The sequence below is a fragment of the Pristis pectinata genome, chromosome 23 (genome assembly GCF_009764475.1).
Source record: "Pristis pectinata isolate sPriPec2 chromosome 23, sPriPec2.1.pri, whole genome shotgun sequence".
Taxonomy (NCBI): domain Eukaryota; kingdom Metazoa; phylum Chordata; class Chondrichthyes; order Rhinopristiformes; family Pristidae; genus Pristis; species Pristis pectinata.
The window spans coordinates 27,783,615-27,798,671 of NC_067427.1; the positions used below are offsets into that span (position 1 = coordinate 27,783,615).

Consider the following 15,057-nt stretch of genomic DNA (forward strand, 5'->3'; position numbering starts at 1 on the left):
ATACAACAATCTCTGCCAAAGCCACAGCAATTTAGTCCCTTGCTTCCCACAATGAACATTTTACTACAGAAATCTGCTAACTACATTTAACTTCATGTCATCATTAGAACTTCTGAAGATTAAAACTTCGTGTTTCTTATAATCTGGAGTTTACACAATTTTCTCTTACCTCAATGGCTGAAGCAACCGTGATTCTGTACAGAATTAAGCAACAGATTGAAACTCATGTTGCAAGATACACGAATCTTCTCATTAAATTAGTTATTCCTCTAACAATTATGAAAGACTGCTTTATACAGTGAGCAAATGTTTCCACATTCAAAGGAAGCTCCTTCAGCTCAAAAACAACATTCTTTACAACAGCATCTATTCGTATCACTGTATTGCTTCACCATCATTCCAATCCCTCATCAGTTAGTTGGAAAGTGTTCCAAAGTTAGCAGCAACCACTGATTAGACTGGAGGCATGGTGCTGCAAATGTTATCAAGTCCTCACCCACCCTAGGTGGAAGACAATGATTATTACCAGCAAATCCGACCATTGTCACCATTAGAGGAAAGCAGTACATTTAATGCTTCTATTTGAGTTTTTCCTCGGGATGTAAAAGTCACTACCTTGATAGCACTTAAGCCAGCAGTTGACTCATCTTTAGTCACAGTACTGCTTGCAGCAAAATACTAAACAACCTAACCAGAGATGGAAAGCACAGCGATCCACATCGTCTACAAGATGAAAAGTTAACCCCATTTCTCTCTCCGTTGATACTGCCAGATCTGATAAGTATTTCCAACACTTTGTTTTTATATTACATTTCCAGCATCCACATATCAATATATTGATATTTTTGGCATGAGACCACCACCTGTAGGTTCCCCTCCTGCTTGCAGACCATCCTGACTTCGAGATACACGATTTGTCCTTCAGCAATGCCAAGTCTAAATCCTGGGACATCCTCCCCAACTGCACTGTGAGAATACTTTCACAAGTAGAACCACAGAAGGCAGTTTTAACTATTTCTCAAGGGCACTTAAGAGATGAAAGTAAATGCTAGTCTAGATCGCAAGAATGAATTTAAAAACTTTGGCTTTTCTCTTTGAATGTATAACAATCTACTCAATTAAACTCCTACCCCTCCTTTCTTTTTAGCAGTGTCCTATCCCCGTCCCAACCTACTCAGTCACAAGGATACTGGTCACAGCCAAGTTTAAATCCCAGTAGAATTGCTCTCTTCTTCCCACATGGTGTCTGAATATCCCATAAATTAAACCCACAAGACCCACGTCACTGGTGGCAACATTCAACTCCGTGCCAGTTCGCACGTAGCTCAGCCAAACAGCTCAGAATGATTACTGTTAAGGTTCTACATTTCAACTTTGACTCTGGCTCCTTAAACTCTCCCAGCAAAACCTAATTCTCTGATGGTAGTTTGCACACGACCTTTAACACTTCCATCTTCATCTCTCTGCTCCAAGTCCTTCTCCAGTCACAATCTTATCTTTAACCCTGACACCAGACCGGCACACAGCCTTGTGGATCCCAGTCACAGCGACAGAAAGCTTATCACACTGCTGCCTACCATGACTGCGTTCCTCCCTACTCCTCCTCCCTCACCACTTACTTACTTAACAGCTGGATCAGGTTGCCTGCTTCTGCAAAATTATTTCTCCACACAAATTCAAAGACCAAGGCTTTGGCAGGACTACATCCTGGGTCACCATACTTATCTGACTCTCAATTGCATCCCTGTGTCCCTGGCTAGTTCAGAGGGTGCAAATGTGCAGATAACACTAATCAAATTGTGCAGATAACACTCCCTTTCCCCACACCTCATATCACTTTCCAGCTATGATTCCAGCAATGGCAATGAACAGTAAACCACCATTTTCCAGACTGTTGCCACCATTTTCCAGACTGTTGCTGACCTCACGGCTCTTCATCTCCGCTCCCCCACCACCCACCCCATTTTACCTCACCTCCAGTTCCACAACAGGACTTGAAGCAAAGGGGAAGAGATCAAAATGTTGAAGTCCATCAGAGACCTATTGTTTTGGCCCAGTACTGCCCCAGAGAACTCATTTCTTCCTATCCCAATCCTGTTTTCTCACTTCTTGTCAAGGATTTCCCACTAACATTTGTGACCCCTCCAGAACTCTCCCCTACAATTAACAGCTTCCAGTTCCTGCACCAAGCCATCTCATTTACATCCTGGACATAACAGTCCCTCTGCACTTCACACCAGTATGGCCCAAGATCCCTCTGCTTCTTCACTGAATGAGGCCAGATCATTCCCCATCCACCATCACCCTCCACTTGTTCACACATTGAACAATTTCCAAGGTGCTTTATCACTGTCCTTTTTCTGATGCATTGATTATGTTGGGGCTGTGAACCAAAACTGGAAAATTTCATCAGCACTGCTTCCCACTTCCCCAGTTCTCTCCTGGAGAAAGTGTCAATACTTTTCCTTCCTGTCCTCAATTTCCCCATTCTGATTTTTAGGCACAAGCTAACAACCAAAACACACCATAAGCCCACAGTTACCTTGTCTGCAGTTTATCCCATCCCACTTTCTGCAAGGACTTAATTCCACTCTTCCAGTTTCTCTATTTCTGTCACAACTGCCCTAACGATTCCACTTTCCTTTCCAGTGCTTCCAATGTCTCTATTTTCCTCTAAATGAAGATTCTCCTCACAGCAATGGACAGGATCCTTGACCATGTCCATTCTATTTCTCACTTCTATTCTGATTCCTTCCCCTTGCTACCAGAGCCACAGTAGGGTTCCCCACAGTAGGATCATGTGTCCCACTAGTCTAAACATTCCACATACAAATCAGCCTCTGCCATATCTGACACTTCCAATGTGATGTTACAATCAAATGCATCTTTCACGCCACTCCACTCTTAAATTCCATAGAAATTGTTAAAAACAAAATCCCATCTAATTCCTCAGTCACCACCACCCCCTCCTCTGAAAGCAACTTCTCACGCTGCTGCAAGAATTGCAACACCAGCCTTCTCATCTCCTGCCTTCCCATCAAAGATCCCATTTAAGGTACTCTATTCACAATGGAATGCCCTCTGCATTTCGAGCAAGAACACTGTTTAGGTGACTGCTTTGTAGAGGACCTTAATTCAATCTGCAAGTGTGACAATGGGCTTCCAACATCATGTTGGTTTAATTCTCCAACCCACTCCTACTCTGATTTCTGTCCTCACCCTTCTGTGCAGTTCCAATGAAGGCAAAAGTCTGAGGAACAGCTCATCTTCCAACTGGCAATGTACAGCCCAATGCACCCAATATGCAGCTCAATCATTTCAGATAATAATTCTGCCTTTCATATTTTCACCATCTTTAGATCCATCCTTTGGTCCCATTACCAACTTCTTTATCCTTGCAACAGCACTCTTTTCATCATTTAACCTCACCTGGCTCATGCCATACCCCAGTTTTTTCCTTTTGTTCTTTCTTGTGTTCCCCCATTACTTGAAACCTATATAACTCTAACTTTTCCAGATCTGATGAAAACATGACAGTTTCTCTCTCCAGGGATGCTGCCCATCCAACTAAGAATACCTAGAATTTTCAATGAGACCCTGGAAACACTCAATAAAATTTTATTCCACATGACCCAAGAGCATTTCATTAATTGATTAAAGCTGAGCCTTCCAGCACTCTCCTGCAATGATCTAGGATGATAGTGCCACGTCACCACTAGTTTTAATGGATCAAAGCTATGGTAATTAGTAATTCAACTTTCCCAAGATCATTTGTAACAACATAAAACTCACAATAAATTATAGCACATGATATATAACAGATCAGTATTCCAATAATAATTTCTGAGCCAACATACAGTAAAACTCCAACAATCTGCTAGTTGATGGTGCCAAAGTCGAGAGGGTTGAGAGCTTCAAGTTCCTTGGAGTGAACATCACCAATAACCAGTTCTGGTCCAACACCCAGATGCTACGGCCAAGAAAGCTCACCAGTGCCTCTACTTCCTCAGGAGGCTAAAGAAATTTGGCATGTCCCCTTTGACACTCACCAACTTTTACCAACGCACCAGAGAAAGCATCCTGTCTGGATGCATCACGGTTTGGTATGGCAACTGCTCTGCCCGGGACCGCAAGAAACTGCAGAGAGTTGTGAACACAGCTCAGCACATCACGGAAACCAGCCTCCCCTCCGTGGACTCTGTCTATACCTCTCATTGCCTTGGTGAAGCAGCCAGCATAATCAAAGACCCCACCTACCTGGGTCATTCTCTCTTCTCCCCTCTCCCATCAGGCAGAAGATACAGGAGCCAGAGGGCACATACCACTATTCTCAAGGACAGCTTCTATCCCACTGTGATAAGACTATTGAACAGTTCCCTTATACGATGAGATGGACTCTTGACCTCACAATCGACCTTGTTATGACCTTGCACCTTATTGTCTACCTGCACTGCACTTCCCTGTAGCTGTGACACTTTACTCTGTATTGTTATTTTTACCCTGTACTACCTCAATGCACTGTGTAATGAACTGATCTGTATGAACTGTATACAAGACAAGTTTTCCACTGTACCTCAGTACAAGTGACAATAATAAACTCATACCTGTATTTATATGAAACCTGGCTCACCAGAGTCCCACTTACCGGGCTCCCTTTAAACTCACTGCATTTCATTTCCTGTGTTCCTTTTAAATTCACCTGGTTCACTGGCAAATTTACAATATTACTGTCTAACATCTAAAAAAAGGTGAATTAAAAGAGTGTTAATCTATTAATAGGAGTAATATTCAATTAATTTTTAGTTGTCCAGAAAATCTGCCAGTTGTGCACCAAAATTGAGTGTGCTGAATTATCTGAGCTTTACCGCGATAATGGGATGATCACCACATAAAAAAACTGCCCGTGTTTTATGAAAATTCTACTCACCACACTGAGCAAAATGCCAGCTGAAAATTGGTCTCAAAGTCACAGATATACGGTAAGCATTACAAAACGAGGCCACGCTACAAGGAACTAGAACAATAATCCTGACCAATTCATCAATTATTGACTACACAATTATCATTTAAATTACTCTTCCCTTAATATTTTGTTTTTAAAATGGCACAGAATACAAGAACTCAAAAGTACAGCCTGAACCTGTGCACTTTGAACTTTGGATCCAAACACACCAACAACCTTATCAGCTTGCATGTTCAGAAACATAGCATTGAAAAAGAACTTTCTTCTGCCAGCTGAAATGTGAACAAATGCAGCATAGGTCAGGTTATGGCAAGTGCCAATCTTGCTATAACTTTAGTTGTTTGCTGCCAATCAGACTGTTCAACCTCCTTTTCATGTTCAGAGCTTCTTCAAAAAATGTACCTGTCCCAATAGCAGCTCCAGATTTTTTGGATGTCAATTGCTGTGAGTTTTTTCATTTTACATTTTACATTTCACATTTTACAGCACCCAGTTTAAATCCAGGTATTACTTGTCTTAAACTGCGTACGCAGGTGCACCAATACTGTATCCAAATACATCTTTGCAGATGGGTGTGTTTGGATACAGGTGCACACTTACGGCTGACAGCGCTTACATCCAGGTGCATATACATATACGCAGATAAGAACAGACGAATTAGGAGCAGGTGTCGGCTACTCAGTCCCTCAAGCCTGCTCTGCTGTTTGACAAGTTCACAGCTAATCTGAGTGCAAGATCTCCACATTCCCAGCTATCTGCAGAAACCTTTCGTCCAGTTACTTATCACCAATTAGAGAATATGCTTTGGGTGCCTGGATCCAGCGCCTCACCGGCCCCCTCTCCCCGGCCGAGACCCCCCCCCCCCTCCCCTCCCCTCCCCCTCCCCCTCCCCTCCCCTCCCCTCCACTCCCCTCCCTCCACTCCCCTCCCCTCCCTCCACTCCCCTCCCTCCCTCCACTCCCCTCCCTCCCTCCACTCCCTCCCCTCCCCTCCCTCCCCTCCCCTCCCTCCCTCCCCTCCCTCCCCTCCCTCCCCTCCCCTCCACTCCCCTCCCTCCACTCCCCTCCCTCACCTCCCCTCCGTCCCCTCCCCTCACCTCCACTCCCCTCCCTCCACTCCCCTCCCTCCCCTCCCCTCCCTGCACCTCCCCTCCCCTCCCTCCCTCCACTCCACTCCCCTCCCTCCCTCCACTCCACTCCCCTCCCTCCCTCCACTCCACTCCCCTCCCTCCCTCCACTCCACTCCCCTCCCTCCCTCCACTCCACTCCCCTCCCCTCACTCCACTCCACTCCACTCCCCTCCCCTCCCCTCCCGGGACCCGGGACCCGGGACCCGCCCCTCACCCCTACCCGACCACCCCCCGGCCCCGGCCAGACCTTCACCCAGAACTTGCTCCGCCCGGGGCGGCCCATCACCTGGATCGAGCATGGTGTCGGGATCCGGCGGCCCGGCCTCCATCGCCCGGCGCTGCCCCGCCCGCTGACCCAACACTGCCGCTTGTTGTGCCGCGCCGCTAGGCGCCTCCCTGATAGGTCGGTTCCCGGAGCTGCGGCAGCAAGGGCTATTCCGATTGGGCGCTCTCGAGGGAACCAATAGCGGAGCGTTTTGTTCCGCGGGGCGGGTCGTGATCAGAAAGAGCCCGGAGGAGGACGGGTCGGCCGGAGGTGAGGAGGGGGGGCGGGTAAATGGCGGGGAGGGGGAGGGAAGTAGTGTAAAGTGCTGGGGGTGAGGGTGGGAGGGAGGGAGAGAGAGAGAGAGAGAGAGGGGGAGGGATGGATGGATGGATGAGGTGAGGGTGGGTGTGTGTGGAGGTGGGAGGGAGGGTTAGGGGAGAGGACGGGAAGTGGGGGAGGAAGGCGGAGGGTCGGGGGTGTGGGAGGGAGGGGGGAAGGAGGGTCGGGGAGAGGAGGGGGAAGGGGGAGGTGGATTGGGGAGGGGGAAGGGGGAGGTGGGTTGGGGAAGGGGGAGGTGGGGAGAGGAGGGGGAAGGGGGAGGTGGGTTGGGGAAGGGGGAGGTGGGGAGAGGAGGGGGAAGGGGGAGGTGGGTTGGGGAAGGGGGAGGTGGGTTGGGGAAGGGGGAGGTGGGTTGGGGAGGGGGAAGGGGGAGGTGGGTTGGGGAAGGGGGAGGTGGGTTGGGGAGGGGGAAGGGGGAGGTGGGTTGGGGAGGGGGAAGGGGGAGGTGGGTTGGGGAGGGGGAAGGGGGAGGTGGGTTGGGAAGGGGGAGGTGGGGAGGGGGAAGGGGGAGGTGGGTTGGGAAGGGGGAGGTGGGGAGGGGGAAGGGGGAGGTGGGGAGGGGGAAGGGGAGGTGGGGAGGGGGAAGGGGGAGGTGGGTTGGGAAGGGGGAGGTGGGGAGGGGGAAGGGGGAGGTGGGGAGGGGGAAGGGGGAGGTGGGTTGGGGAGGGGGAAGGGGGAGGTGGGAGGGGGAAGGGGGAGGTGGGTGGGGGAGGGGAGGGGAAAGGGGGTGGGTGGGGGAGAGGAGGGAGGTGGGTGGGGGAGGGGAGGGGAAAGGGGGTGGGTGGGGGAGAGGAGGGAGGTGGGTGGGGGAGGGGAGGGGAAAGGGGGTGGGTGGGGGAGAGGAGGGAGGTGGGAGGGGGGAGAGGAGAGGGGAGGTGGGAGGGTCGGGGAGAGGAGGGGAAAGGGGGAGGTGGGTGGGGAGGGGAAAGGGGGAGGTGGGAGGGGAGAGGGGAGGGGTGCGTGGGTGGGGGAGAGGAGGGGGGTGAGAGGGGGGAGGTGGGTGGGTGGGGGAGAGGGGAGGTGGGTGGGTGGGGGAGAGGAGAGGGGGGTGGGTGGGGGAGAGGAGAGGGGGGTGGGTGGGGGAGAGGAGGGGGGGTGAGAGGGGAGGTGGGTGGGGGAGGGGAGAGGAGAGGGGGGGGTGGGTGGGGGGGAGGTGGGTAGGGGAGGGGAGAGGGGGAGGTGGGGAGGGGGGTGAGAGGGGGAGGTGGGTGGGGGAGGGGAGAGGAGAGGGGGGGTGGGTGGGGGGGGTGGGTAGGGGAGGGGAGAGGGGGGAGGTGGGGAGGGGAGAGGAGAGGGGGGGTGGGAGGGGAGAGGAGGGGGGTGGGGGGGAGATGGGTAGGGGAGGGGGTGGGGGGGGAGGTGGGTGGGGGAGGGGAGAGGGGAGAGGAGGGGGGTGGGAGGGGAGAGGGGGGAGGTGGGTAGGGGAGGGGGTGGGGGGGGAGGTGGGTGGGGGAGGGGAGAGGGGAGAGGAGGGGGGTGGGAGGGGGGAGGTGGGTGGGGGAGAGGAGAGGGGAAGGGGGGAGGTGGGTCGGGGAAGGGGGGAGGAAGGCAAAGGGTCGGGGGTGTGGGAGGGTGGGAGGGGGTGTGGGAGGGTGGGAGGGGGTGTGGGAGGGAGGGTGGGTGTGGAGGGGGAAGGGAGGGTCGGGGAGAGGAGGGGAAAGGGGGGTGGGTGGGGGAGAGGAGGGAGGTGAGAGGGGGGAGGTGGGTGGGGGAGAGAGGAGAGGGTGGGTGGGGGAGAGGAGGGGGGTGGGGGAGAGAGGAGAGGGTGGGTGGGGGAGAGGAGGGGGGTGGGAGGGGAGAGGGGGGTGGGTGGGGGAGAGGAGGGGGTGGGAGGGGAGAGGGGGGTGGGTGGGGGAGAGGAGGGGGTGGGAGGGGGGAGGTGGGTGGGGGAGGGGAGAGGAGGGGGGTGGGAGGGGAGGGGGGGTGGGTGGGGGAGAGGAGGGGGGTGGGAGGGGAGAGGGGGGAGGTGGGTGGGGGAGGGGAGTGGAGAGGGGTGGGTGGGTGGGGGAGGAGAGGGGGGTGGGTGGGGAGAGGAGGGGGGGTGAGAGGGGGGAGGTGGGTGGGGGAGGGGAGAGGAGGGGGGGTGGGAAGGGGGGTGGGTGGGGGAGGGGAGAGGAGGGGGGCAAGGGTGGGGAGTGGAGAGGGGGGAGGTGGGTGGGGGAAGGGGGGAGGAAGGCAAAGGGCCAGGGGTGTGGGACGGAGGGTGGGACGGAGGGTGGGAGGGAGGGAGGGTCGGGGTGTGGAGGGGGATGAGGGAGGGAAAGGGCCAGGGGTGTGGGAGGGAGGGTGGGTCGGGGGTGTGGAGGTGGGTGAGGGAGGGAAAGCGCCAGGGCCAGGGATGTGGGAGTGGGGGAGGGAGGGTCGGGGGAGTGGAGAGGGGGAAGGGGGGGAGGTGGGTGGGGGAAGGGGGGAGGAAGGCAAAGGCCAGGGGTGTGGGAGGGAGGGAGGGCTGGGGGTGCGGAGGGGGGAGGGAGGGAAAGGGCCAGGGCTTGTGGGAGGGAGGGGGTGAGGAGGGAGAGTAGGGTGGGGAGGGGGAGTGGAGGGAGGGGGTGAGGATGGGGAGGGAGGGGGGAGTGGGGTGAGGAGGAGGAGGGAGGGTGGGGGGGACTGGGGTGAGGGGGAGGAGGGGGGAGTGTGGTGAGGGGGTGAGAGGGAGGGGGTGAGAAAGGGGAGGGTGGTGAGGGGGTGAGAGGGAGGGGGTGAGAAAGGGGAGGGAGGGGAGGGGAGTGAGATGGAGGGGGGGTGAGAAAGGAGAGGGTGGGAGGCAAAGGGCCAGGGGTGTGGGAGGGTCGGGGTTGAGGGAGGGAGGGGGTATGAGGGAGGAAGAGGGGGGGGTGTGAGGGAGGGGGGAGGTGGCTGTGAGGGAGGAAGGTGAGGGGGGAGGGGTTGTGAGGGGGAGGGGGTTCCGGGTGAGTGAGGGGGGAGGGGGTGTGAGGGGGATGGTGGTACGGGTGAGTGAGGGGGAAGGGAGGAAGGGGAGGGGTTGTGAGGGGGGAGGGGGGTAAGGGGGAGTGAGGAGGTGGGGGAGGGGGATCGGTGAGTGAGGGGGAGGGGCTGAGTGAGGGGGGGTGAGTGAGGGTGTAGGAGAGTAGGGGAGGGGGAAGTGGTGTGAGGGTGTGTGGGGGTGGGGGTGTGAGTGAGGGGGTGGTGAGGGTATGTGAGGGAGGAGGGTGGTGTGGGAGGGGAGGAGGAGAGGGGGGTGGGGGTGAGGCATGGGAGGGGAGGAGGGTGAGGCGGGAGGGGGGGACGGAGGCAAAGGGCCAGGGGTGTGGGAGGGGGGGGAGGGTGAGGAGGAGAGGGGAGGGGGGTAGGCGGGGGAGGGGAGGGGGTGAGGGGAGGGGCAGGCAGGGGAGGAGGTTGGGAGGGTGGGGGAGGGGTGAGAGGGAGGGGGAGGGTGGTGGGGTGGGGTTGGGGGTGTGAGGAGGGGGGAGGGGGTGTGAGGGAGGAAGGGGAGGGGGGTGTGGGGGAGGGGGTGTGAGGGGGTGGGGCGTGAGGGGGTGGGGCGTGAGGGAGGCAGGGGAGGGGGTGTGAGGGGGAGGGGTGTGGGAGTGGGAGGGAGGCAAAGGGTCGGGTGTGAGAAGGTCGGGGTTGAGGGAGGATGGGTTGTGGGGGTGATGGTGAGTGAGGGTGTGGTGGGGGAGGGGGTGAGGGAGGAGGGTGAGTGAGGGGGAGGGGGTGTGAGGGGGGTGAGGGTGAGTGAGGGGGAGGGGGTGTGAGGGAGGAGGGTGAGGGTGTGAGGGGGAGGGGGTGAGGGTGAGTGGGGGGGAGGCGGGTGGGGTGAGGGAGGAGGGGGTGAGGGAGCAGGTGGGGGGAGGGGGAGTGGGTGGGGTGAGGGAGGAGGGTGAGGGAGGGAGGAGGCTGAGGGGTATGGGGGTGAGTGTGATGGAGGGGGAGGAGGGTGAGGGAGGGGTATGGGGGTGAGTGTGATGGAGGGGGGTGGGATGAGGGAGGGAGGGGGAGAGCGGGGTGGGGTTGATGGTGGGGGAGGGAGGGGGTGGGTTGAAGGAGTTGGAGAGGGGTGTGGGAGGGGGTTGAGCAAGCTGGGGAGGGGGTAGTGGGGTGAGGGGGAGAGTGAGGGTGGTGAGGGGGTGGGGGGAGGTGGGTGGGGCTGGGGAGAGGGGGGTGTGGGAGGGTGTAAGAGAGGGGAGGAGGGGGTGAGGGAGGTATGAGGGGTGTGGGGGGGAGGGAGGAGGAGGAAAGCGAGAGGCAGGGTGGTGAGGGAGGGTCGAGGGTGCAGGGGGTGAGTAAGGGAGGGTCGAGGGTGTGGGGGGAGGGAGGGGGAAGGAGGAAGCGAGGGGGTGAGGGAGGGGGTAAGGAGGGCAGTGAGTGAGGGAGGGAATGGTTGGAAGGGGGGATGAAGGAGAGGGAAGGGGTGGGTGAGGGAGGGGTTGAGGGGAGGTGAGGGAGGGGGTAAGGAGGGGGGAGGGGGTGATGGAAGGGAGGGGGTAAGGGGTGGGGCAGGGGGGTGGGTGGAGGAGGGAGGGGATGAGGGAGGGAATGGTGAGGGTGGAGAGGGGGTTAAGGGAAGGAAGGGGGTGAGGGAGGGAAGGGATGAGGGAAGGAGGGGAAGGAGGGATTGTGGAAGGGGACAAAGGGTCAGAAGTGCGGGAGGGTGAGGAGTGGGGCAAAGTGCCGGGGGAGCTGGCAGGTGGGAGGGGGCAAAGGGCTGTGAGTGCGGGAGGGAGGGCAGAAGGGGGCAAAGTGCCAGGGGTGCGGAAGGGCGAGGAGGGGGGCAAAGGGCCGGGTGTGTGGGAGGGAGTGAAGGAAGGGGCAATGGGCCAGGGGTATGGGAAGGTGAGGAGGCGGCAAAGGGCCAGGGGTGTGGTGTGGGTAGGTGGGTGAGGGGCCGGGAGCAGAGGGTTAAAGGGCCACAGTGGTTGGAGGGCCTGTGTGCGAAAAGTGTCCTTGGGAATATGGTTGTCATCCATGTGATAGGATCATTATAAACCTAAGGCAGTGGAGAAAGCTAGTTGGCTATTGAAGTCAATGTCAATTGCATATTTTAAAAAAAAGTTTCCCAGTCTAATTGGCCTTCCACATAAGATTTGTATCCTTGCAGGTCCTAGCTCTTGACGTATGCATCTGAATACTTTTTAAATGGTGATGTGTCTCTGCCTGAACCACCCTTTCAGGCAGAGAGTCCCGAGCTCCTATCACCCTCTGGATGAAAATATTTTTTCCTCATCTCCTCCTTTTAATTATGAATCGAGCAAGAGTAGGCCATCTGGTCCTTCAAGCCTTTTCTGCTATTAAATAAAATCGTGTTGATCTACCTCAGCATAGTTTTCCTGAACTATTCCTTAATCCTTTCATTCCCTTAAAAAACAGAAATCTTTTCCCCTTTGTTATAATGAACTCAATGACTGATCCTCTGCAGTCTTCCAGGACACTTGAGGACTATATATTCATTACCCTCTGAGTGAAGAAATGTTTCCCCATCTCAGCCCAAAAGACCCTGCCTGTGATTCTGAGAACTGCGATCCTTGCTTCTCATCTTCTCAGCCAAGGGATACATCCTCCCTGCATCCATTGTAGAAGTGATCCATTATAAGAATTGTATAAGTTTCAATGTAATCTCCTCTCATTCTACTAAACTCTCAGGAACACAGGTCTAGTCTACTCAATCTCCCCTAATACAGCAAACATGCCCTCCAGGAACCAGTCTTGAATCTTTGTTGTTGCTCTGTTTTGTTCTTAATTAAAAAAGAAAAAGTAAACCTTTTTCTTTTTTAGTTAAGGAGAGCAGAACAGCTTTCTATTAACCAATTCTCAATCGATGCAGTATATTACTCCCAATTCCAAGTCCTTTTTACTTTGTTGATCAGTCTCCTGTGTGGGATCTAATCAAAAGCCTTCTGAAAAATTAAATACACTGTATCCACCAGGGTTCCACCTGATCTATTCTGCTAGTCACGTCATTAAAGATTTTCAATATATTAGTCGAACGTGATTTCCTTTTCATAAATCAATAATGACTCTGCTCGATGCTATTCTTCATTTTTAGATATTCTATTATATATGTCACTGTAGATTCCAGCATTTTCTCTCCAATTGTTGTTAGACTAACAGGTATTTTGCTGTTTCTTTTTTCTTTCTCTCCTTAAACTTGTTCAAGCAATTGCCTACAATTTTTGATTCCTCTTCTGAGGTTCATAAGTCTTTCCTATTTACTTTTTCTATGTCCCTCATAAACTTGTGCATCTCAGTGAAATCTCTGCTCAGGCACCACTGGTCCAATGAAAGCAACCCAAGTCTATCCAATCCTTCCTCCAGCTAAAACTTTCCAGTCCTGGTAACAACTTTGTAAATCTCCTTTGTACTGTCTCAGTGTAATCACATCTTTTGCATAACATGGTGACCATCTAGTACTTGTCCCTAGCTCTCTGATTCCCCTTTGTGAACTGCTGTGGTCCCTCTGTGTTTTGTTGGGAGTTGCACATTTTTGCTGCTGCAAAACAACAAATTTCACGACATACAAGTCAGTGATAATAAACCTGATTCTGATTGATGTAATGAGAGTGTAGGAAACAAAGTGATAAATTTCCAAGTTAGGCTGAGATCTGATATGAGAACAGCAGGTGGCGATGTTCCCCTGCCAGACAAGCAACAAGGGGCAATGCTACTTTGCTATATTTTTCAGCGGATGGACTAAAAGAACGGTGACTAGTTTCTTTGCTTATCAGACACATAAGTTAGCAAAAAATATTTCAGTGCCTGCCCAAAGTTGTAGTGAACTCCTCAGAATTGGCATCCAAAGATTCAGTTCTGTAATAGTTGCATTCTGTTTTGTAATCTATTCTTCTTGGTGATTTTACCACCATAACGTGCACAATTCCTTTGGAATGCTGGAAAATTTTTCTTATTTGAACTGGCAATAAAACAAACTACTCCTGGGAAATGTTTGTGAAGGATTATACCTTTACCTGTAGAGCATACCTAACACCTTTATTCATATATGTTAGGTGTAATTAACCATGGGATTACTATCAAATCTGGCTCGAGGTTTGGTGCGAGGAGCTGATCGGACTGCAGAACTCACAAGCAAACGTGGACCCCGGAGTTTCTACAGGTCCCGGGGAGCCAAGCCAACAGGGTTTATAACTTCCAGTGGCAAGTTTGTAAAGATCCGAAAAATGGTACCTGAGCTGGTGGTTCCCAATTTAGAAGGTTTTCATCTGAAACCATACGTGTCCTACAAAGCACCAAGGGGAACAGAGCAGCCCTTGACAGCCAAGAAACTCTTCATGGAAACTGCTGCTGTGCAAATAGAGAAAGATTTTCAGGAAGGTACCTTTGACATGAACAGCCTAGAAAAGTATGGCTTTGAACCATCACAAGAGGGGAAGCTTTTCCAGCTATTTCCAAAAAATTATGTGAAGTAATAAGAACTGAAGTTTCTGAAATTAAGCCCTTTTCCTGGACTGAATTGAGAAATAAATGAGAAGTGGCTGCCATCAATGGTGTAATGAGTAAAGTTACATATGTGCCAGAAGTTGATGAATAAATAGACATAGTTTTGTTGCACTGATATGTCCAAACAGATGTCAAGTACCTTGTTGGTACCAATCAATTTAGTACCTGTGGGTTTTTTTATTACCTCCAGAAACCCTAATTAAACCTCTGTTTTAATTTCATCTGTTGCTGTTATTACTAAAATTTTAGGAAGTAAAATGTAAAAAAAAGTTATTAGATCTACCTGAACTGTAGAGGAACAAAATGTGTCTTGCACGATATTGAAGTATAGTTAGTATTATACTAAAACTTGTTTGGGAGGAAAAGATGACCTTGGACCTAAAGTTCTTTACACTCAAGTATTTGTTGTATCATGTGTGCCTTTGTTGAACTCATGGAGTTTATTTGTGTATTTAACAACTTCATTATTGTCGCTGGCTTCCACCTGGTTGGTGAAGGTAAACCAAATGATCCAACGTCTTCTGTTTATCAAGCAATTCCCATGTTCCTAATTCAGTCCAGAGTTATTGTTATTGGCCCCAGAGGGACAGACTTAAATATGAACAATTGTCATCGTTCTCAACTGTGATTCTTGTTCATTCTATATCTTCTAGTTTGATCTCCAAATCCAGACATCTGAATACAAATCAATTAATAAATACAAATTAATAAATTTTGTCTGGTTATTGTCATGTTGCAAAAAGATCTTGTTCTTTCCTGGTCTTGAGATTCATTCTAAATGAAACTCTTAACAGTAATATTTAGATAATTCAAATTTTAAAGCTCTGTTTCTTGATTGTAATGTCTTTCCAACTAACATGTATTTTCTTAAGGGATGTGTAACTTGTATCCTGGAATTCAATAAAAATACACGAATTACAAATTAGAAGCAACAGTCAATGTTTGCTC

General features: G+C 52.5%; 2 protein-coding genes across 2 annotated transcripts in view; one reads left to right on the plus strand and one right to left on the minus strand.

The window, feature by feature from the left end:
* pnpla7b (patatin-like phospholipase domain containing 7b) overlaps positions 1–6,413 on the minus strand; it is a 251,703-nt gene extending 245,290 nt beyond the window's left edge. Inside the window, exon 1 of the mRNA XM_052037480.1 lies at positions 6,340–6,413. Within this exon, the coding sequence (XP_051893440.1) occupies positions 6,340–6,391 (52 nt within the window). The 5' untranslated portion in view covers positions 6,392–6,413. The remainder of the gene's footprint in view (positions 1–6,339) is intronic.
* Positions 6,414–6,570: 157 nt separating this feature from the next.
* On the plus strand, positions 6,571–14,835 carry mrpl41 (mitochondrial ribosomal protein L41). Its single transcript, XM_052037188.1, has 2 exons — positions 6,571–6,627; positions 13,659–14,835. Exon 2 carries the CDS (start codon positions 13,671–13,673, stop codon positions 14,076–14,078), a length of 408 nt encoding a protein of 135 aa, XP_051893148.1. The 5' UTR covers positions 6,571–6,627; positions 13,659–13,670; the 3' UTR covers positions 14,079–14,835.
* The last annotated feature ends 222 nt before the right edge of the window (positions 14,836–15,057 follow it).

What these genes read in the sequence shown, in the direction of transcription:
- mrpl41 (XM_052037188.1), top strand. Translation starts at nt 13,671, where the DNA reads ATGGGATTACTATCAAATCTGGCTCGAGGTTTGGTGCGAGGAGCTGAT.